The 7,334-nt window shown below is 38.7% G+C and overlaps 1 protein-coding gene across 1 annotated transcript; it reads right to left on the reverse strand.

Moving 5' to 3' along the window:
- Nucleotides 1–305: 305 nt before the first annotated feature.
- Nucleotides 306–6,264, reverse strand: LOC108667439. The gene is made up of 4 exons (XM_018154463.2): nucleotides 5,451–6,264; nucleotides 4,014–4,189; nucleotides 3,303–3,466; nucleotides 306–471 (listed from the first exon to the last, which is right to left on the reverse strand). The coding sequence occupies exons 1-4, from the start codon at nucleotides 6,151–6,153 to the stop codon at nucleotides 306–308; spliced, it is 1,209 nt and encodes a 402-aa protein (XP_018009952.1). The 5' UTR covers nucleotides 6,154–6,264.
- Nucleotides 6,265–7,334: the final 1,070 nt, after the last annotated feature.

Genomic DNA, 7,334 nt, shown 5'->3' on the forward strand with positions numbered 1-7,334 from the left:
CACTATTATTAATTTTCTAGTACTTATTTTTCCTTTATTTATTCATATAGACAGCCCATGATTGTAAAAACAAAAATTTTACTTTTTCACTACAAAACCCATTAATCGTTTTTATGGTAAAATCAGGAATACATTTTAAACGTATTGTGCTAAACAATCTATTCTTGCTTAAACAGATGCCATGGCACATTTTCTTAAACGGATTTGTGAAATCATTTTGGTGTAAAATATAATGTAAGGTATAAATATACTCTATGTATGTATATAATATAATAATAATATATATAATATAAGTTTCACCCTCGTCAGAGAGAGATTTTTTCAGTCACCCAATCGATGACGAGGTTCATGAGCTCGAAGGGATCGACGATGCAAGGATATTCCCTGCGACATGATCCTGATCCTGACGAGCGACGTGCGGCGACCTCGAGTGACGTCAGCACACTCTCGTCAGTTACGTCGTCCCGTAACCTGCAAAATATGCAATTTGGTACCGAAGAAATTTTTTTTAATTTAGTGTTATGAAATGGAATACCAATTCCTAGATATGTCATTTTACAGTGTCATCAAACATAAATCCCTATCAACTCGATCACTGAATTGGATCGTTAAACAACTATTCTAAGTTTAATCTTAAGAATGAAGAGACTTTTTTTCGAAAGTGGAGATATTTTTATCATCCGTGAATAATTATGTCTCTTCCAATTACGTAAAAAAATGAACGAAATCTCTTTTTCAAAATCAATTCACGTGATCTCTTGAGGTCATTAATTATATTTTGATGGGAGACTAAATATCTTGAAACTTTGTGCCTAGCATGCGACTTCAGGCTAACTAGCCGAACATACTCAGGCCAATGTATATGAGTCCTAGAAATGCTTAAAAAGAATTAGGCAACTATTATATTGCATCAAAATAAAAACACTAAATTTAGAGGTGTAACGGAAACATGCAAGAATATTTGTAAGGTTCATGATGCAACACAAATGAAGGATTGTACGAGGACAGCGTGTGAATCCTGCAACCAGTTTCAGATGAAGCTGAACAACAAACAATATACGAACAAAAGGGATTAAAAAGATGTTCTTTGGAAACTATTCGTTTGCTAAAATGCAGGAAAGCCAATTCAAAAACAGAATGAAGATCGGGAAAAATTGCGGTATGGGAGATAAGAATAATTGTTTTGTATTTCACGCCAGGCAGCCAGATATCGTAGGGAAAAAGCGGGGACTATTTCATATGAAAGACAAGGTCATGAAGTTTTGTATCCCGCCTAATCAGTTGCCACTATGCATTGGACAAGTGAGCAGCGAGCGTTTGGTGTCGAGGGGTAATTTTGAACTAGCTGTTCTTTTCTCGCTACTTTAATTAACGAGCATTCCGTACTCATCTCCTTGAGAGGTGACTTACTTTGGCCGGCCCAATCGCCCTATTTGGCTCCGTGTGATTTTTTAGGGAATTATCTTTAGTCAATTATTTACCATATCGGTTCAAGGACCTCATTTAAAAAACATACGCCAAGCCATGGCCAACATACCCGTCAATATGATTCAGCGAGTTGAACGGAACTTCAAAAATCGACGAACTGAATTCATTGGCAATGGGGACCGTCATTTGACCGCTGTCTTCTTTAAAACCAATTGATACAAAAATTCAGGGGATGTCTTTTACAATAAAATTAATATTGTAAAGATATCTTTACCAATTCTTTTTCTATTGAACTTTCAAATCAGAAAGTTTCCGTCAATCACAATGTATGCATATAATTAGAAAAAAACAATGAATGCTATAGTTAAGTAACGGAAATGATGCAATGTACGTGAAAATAATGATAAATAGGGTACAAATATTGGGCAATGAGTTGCTCAACCATGGCAGGTATTTGACAAAAAAATGAAAATATGAGTATGTATGTATAGCGCCTTACAAACTACTCTCATTTCTCCGGGTATTTTGTTGATTTTAGCTGTGCCTTTAAAGTCAGGCCCATCAATCAAAACAGATTTGAGCTTTCAGCTTCCATATACAGAGATCCTTATCGATGACACCATTATTCAAAAAAGGTGACAAAAGCTGCCCGGGCAACTATCGCCCTGTCAGTTTGACAAGTGTCGTTTGCAAGGTAATGGAATCTGTTGTGAGGGATCGATTGATAGATCATCTGACTGCTAATAATCTCCTATCAGACTGTCAACATGGCTTTATTGCCGGGAGATCCTGCACCACTAACCTCTTGTCGACTCTNGTGAAAGAGTGAATGGTGAGTGTGATCAGTGAATGAGTGAATGGTGAGTGTGGTCAGTGAAAGAGTGAATGGTGAGTGTGATCAGTGAATGAGTGAATGGTGAGTGTGGTCAGTGAAAGAGTGAATGGTGAGTGTGATCAGTGAATGAGTGAATGGTGAGTGTGGTCAGTGAAAGAGTGAATGGTGAGTGTGATCAGTGAATGAGTGAATGGTGAGTGTGGTCAGTGAAAGAGTGAATGGTGAGTGTGATCAGTGAATGAGTGAATGGTGAGTGTGGTCAGTGAAAGAGTGAATGGTGAGTGTGATCAGTGAATGAGTGAATGGTGAGTGTGGTCAGTGAAAGAGTGAATGGTGAGTGTGATCAGTGAATGAGTGAATGGTGAGTGTGGTCAGTGAAAGAGTGAATGGTGAGTGTGATCAGTGAAAGAGTGAATGGTGAGTGTGATCAGTGAATGAGTGAATGGTGAGTGTGGTCAGTGAAAGAGTGAATGGTGCGTGTGGTCAGTGAAAGAGTGAATGGTGCGTGTGTTCAGCAGACCTCAACGCAATATCTTTTTGTTTAAATGAATGCAATATGTTTTTGAATACATTATTTTAGCACCAACAATTTTTGAATGGCATCTCAGCATATTTATTTTTAGTTATTAAATACAGACTCAACCGACTCATGAGGAGCATTTAATGAAGTGCAGGCTAATTAAACAAGACACGAGATGATGACGAATGCACTTCACGATTTCGTTATGAGTCTTGAGAGGCAAATCAATTCATCAAAAATATTACACAGTACTCACTGCAGCGAGTGACCGAGAGCGCATTTTCTCGTCGACAAAAACGAGAAGTCACGGACGGACAGACAGACAGACGGACAGACGGGCGAATGGACATAGCGAGCACAATAGCGCCTTTTTTCCATAAATTAGAAAATGCGCTAAAAAACGATAGTGACAAATAATATTTCTGATTCGCATGATGTGTAGGCCCTGAAGGGCAGGCTGAGCAGGCTGTTTGCATGCAGGTCGGTGTAGGCCTCGCATGTGGCAAGATCATAACTCACGGTGTGTAGGCCCTGAAGGGCAGGCTGAGCAGGCTGTTTGCATGCAGGTCGGTGTAGGCCTCGCATGTGGCAAGGTGTGTACAAGACTTCACCTCCAGCGCGTCGGCGAGCTCCTCCAGCGCCCCGTGCACGGCTGCTGGTAGCGCGCTGGAGTCGCGCAGAAACTGTGCATGGAAGGTTAGGTTAACAAATGAAGCAGCTTTGAGACATAGTAAACAAATTGGTGGTACTCAATTGGTACGTTAATTTTTCTTATTGAAGCGATTGAAGAGATTGTGTATTGAATATAGTGCGTAGAACAACAGTGATCGATAAAAATTCTGCAAAAAATTTCGAGTATTAAAAATTTCTTCACGTAAGTTATGGACTATGAACAAAAAATCAAATAAATATAAATTGCCATGAACATTAGAAATCATAAGCAATAATTGCATAGAGAAAACGTGAGCAAATATGCAGTTGGAAGTCTCTACAAGAAATTGATAGGATTTCATGGCTGAAAAATGCTTGGATTGAATTATCATGGTGAATTCCGGGAAAAAATAAAACTCGTAACTATATAAATTTCATTGAGCGATTGGATATGGGATATAAATTAAAGACTTCATTATTGCCTCACCTTATTGTGAACATAATTGCAAACTTTATATTTAATTTTATAAGCACATCGGTTAATGAGAAAACAGTTAATCGAAATTAATATAGTATTACCTTAGCCCCCGGAAAAAGCGGCTGGATGAGATGCCTGGCGCTGTCCTCATGACCAACAGAGCCCTGCGTGGTGGTGTATATCGCCGCCCACAGCCAACCCAGCAAGAAAAACGTTACGAACGCCAGGCTTGCCAGGACGTTGCTGTCTATGCCTCCCTCCGGGCCTTCCCCTCCGCCTGTGTTGCAGCATAACGCAGACGAATTATAATTAATAGAGTGCCAGAGCTTATTTTAATCAGTTATTTTTTTATTTTCATTTAATCATCTATTTTTTACTTTAAATCAATGATATTCGCGAAAAAATATAATGCATAATATCGTTAAACAGAGCAATTTAATTTTATACTTTAGAATGCTAGTTTCATTCTTATATTTTCGTTCGTCAGTTGAGCTTCATTCAAAAACTTATTCGTTTCAGGTTTGGTAAGTCGAGAGAATCTGTGAGGGACGCCACTCAAAGCTATCACAACAGATCTGTATTCGTCTGAAGCAATCCTCACAACTAATTGGGTCGATGTGAGATTTACATTTCACTCTCAATGCATGGCATATGTTTTATATCGATCTTTATCGTGCACAAGGATATCAAAGTGGCATTGACAGTCAGAGCTGGTGAGCAGTGGGCCAGGTTCGTTAGAAGTGTATAAATTACTTCTGACGACTTATTTAAAGGTTTTGTATGAATACAACGACATTTCTGAAAGTCAGAAATACCAGAATTATTCCCCAAACAGCAATTGTTCAAAACAATCCGTTGAAAGATTATATCAGCCAAACGGATTTACAAAAGGTCCTCTCACCGTATCCTTGGAATCTCGAAAATATCTTACTTACAATTTGCCTCTAAACTCATTCAACTATTTTCCAGCATTTATCGACTTCATAATTTACCGATTCCAATCATGCGGACATAAATGCTAGTGCCCTGCCTAATAGCAAGCAAATCACTCCGTATACTAGAATAAGGCTGGAATGATTTTTCCGACCAAGATCAGCGTAATAAATATCAGAGAAATTAGTCATTTAGCATTACTCACTTATAGTCGATGAGATAAATGAGTGGTGAAGCTACAGTACGTGTGTAAGGATCACCGAAAGTCCGTTCTCTTTTTGCCATGAATAAGTGAGTCATTCTGACTCACTTATCAGTGAATAATAATTTAGAGGAGCAGATGTACCACAGGTTAATTACATGGCTGAGGTGCGGTCGTCATTGACCCCATGAGGAGATTAACAGGATGAAGGGAAATGTGAACAGTGTTTAATCAAATCAAATATTGTTTCCCAGATTAAAACTTTTTTTTAATGAACACTACTCTGTGTTTGATAACCTAACCAACAAGCAAATCAAATTGGGCACTTCAAATTCGACCAACCGGATTTGGTTAAATAAATAAGCGCGATCAAAAATCAAAATCGATTTCAAATAATACGCACCTGGTAAGTAGAATTGGAAGAATGGAACAGTAAAGGCCACGGAAGTGTTGAAGGCATAACCTCTGTCGTAGTGGATGAGGCCACGTGCTTCTCTCCTGCCATTTCCGTCATCAAGGATATCTGATACACTGTCGTCCATAGACCAATTCTGTCTCTCATTCGAAGAGTTCAAATGAAGAAATAATTCAGATGAATCCCAATATGAATTATAAACAGAATTTGATGTTTCAGCATCCAATGAGTAATCCAAATTATTTCCCATTGTTTGATCGTACGAATCATTATTGTTAGGAGTTTGCGTACTTGCATCAGATGCTACAACGCGATCGTCGGCTTGGAAATGACTGTCGTTCTCCACCTGTTGACTTGAAGTCGGTAACAAAGCCTCCAAATTATTCCTGCAATTACTTCGATTTTGGTTCAAGCATGGCCGTCTCGTTGATGCAGCTGATTGCTTTAATTTTGAATGCATGCCCATGGCTTCAATTTCATGGAGTATTTCTTCGATGTTGACTTCGCGACCGAAGTCGAAGCTTTCTTCATAGTAGTCTGACAGGAAGTCTGTTGAAGCTTGGAATTTTCTTGTTGAATTGGCTTCCTCCGATTTCAATGAAAATATGAGGATAACGAGTAAAAAATGGGTAGAAGACGTATTTATGAGAATGCAATTCATCTTGATATATAATCGTGATGACGCATGCATGGAAGAACAAAATTAGGAAATATGATGGTTGATATCATGTATTTAAGATAAAGAGAATTGGGAATAATATTAAATTGAAATTGCGAGTCCTAACGATCATTGTGCGGTTATCTGGAAGCGAGAGAGATAATTTATCATCATGTTTCACACACTTGTTGTATGGGTTCTGTTTGTATTCCATAGTGAATTGGAAAAAATATATATATTTAAACATACCAAAAAATGTTTGTACTCTCGATTATAGCGAAAAAATTGTTGTATAATCTCAAGCTCGATTCAAATCGAGAACTTCTCTGCATCTGCATAAGGGTTAGCAAACCCCTCGCCGTGTATTCTTGTGTAACTTGAGCCTGACACGTGAGCTTCAATAAGCTCACTAGCGGAAAAGTGACATTCGTCAGCAGCGAACCTGTACGTACGCGGCCAGCGCGTGGCGATCTCCGATACAAACATCAATTATGGAACAGTCTCTGGCACTGCTGTGCGGCATTATAATCGCCCAAAGATTTTAGACTGCATTTTGCCTCTACGAACGGAAATAACTACTTGGTAGAGGCTCTTGAAAACGTTTCAAAAGACCAACAAAAAGCATAAAGTCTTGTCAATTGAGTCCGAGTCCAACAACCGAGTTGAAAAATTCGCTTCAAGGAACAAAGTTCCTTGTTGTTCCTTTGTTACCGACTGCATAAAGCCATTAATACAAATATAATCGCATCCATTCTTATTTGTCTTGACGATAGTCAATTACTTAATCTTAAACATAGATAAACTTAAACTTATAACGTGTAAAGATAAGATTAGAAATTATCGTTCAAATATGTCGTTTAAAAATACTATCAAAAGCATGTCTACCCGCGATATTGTATAACAAACATATCATATTATATGAAATCTATGCAACATTAGATGTTGGACAGGTATGATGCGTGCTGCCAAACGCTTGCAGGAATAGATCAGAACGTCTGTCAGTCAGCCCGCAACGCTGCATGAAGATCACACTGTGACCGATGTTCCATTGTCGTCTCGCCGGCTTCCCGTTCAAAATAAAGAAGCTCGCTCTCGTATGCGTGGAGCGTCGTGCCAGACGAATCGCAAGCGTTCGTGCGGAAAAAATTGAAGGTCCTGATTGAACTACAATGAGCTGCCTGTCAAGAGCAAACCTTGCTAAATGGAAACGAGGG

This window comes from Hyalella azteca, unplaced genomic scaffold, assembly GCF_000764305.2.
Source record: "Hyalella azteca isolate HAZT.00-mixed unplaced genomic scaffold, Hazt_2.0.2 contig12625, whole genome shotgun sequence".
Taxonomy (NCBI): Eukaryota; Metazoa; Arthropoda; class Malacostraca; order Amphipoda; family Hyalellidae; genus Hyalella; species Hyalella azteca.

Excerpts from the sequence above, each read along its gene's own strand:
- LOC108667439 (XM_018154463.2), bottom strand. The coding sequence starts at position 6,153 with ATGCATGCGTCATCACGATTATATATCAAGATGAATTGCATTCTCATA. Across the intron at positions 3,467-4,013 it reads CGCTTTTTCCGGGGGCTAAG|TTTCTGCGCGACTCCAGCGC; the intron begins GTAATACTATAT and ends TTCCATGCACAG. Across the intron at positions 472-3,302 it reads CCCTTCAGGGCCTACACACC|GTTACGGGACGACGTAACTG; the intron begins GTGAGTTATGAT and ends CATATTTTGCAG.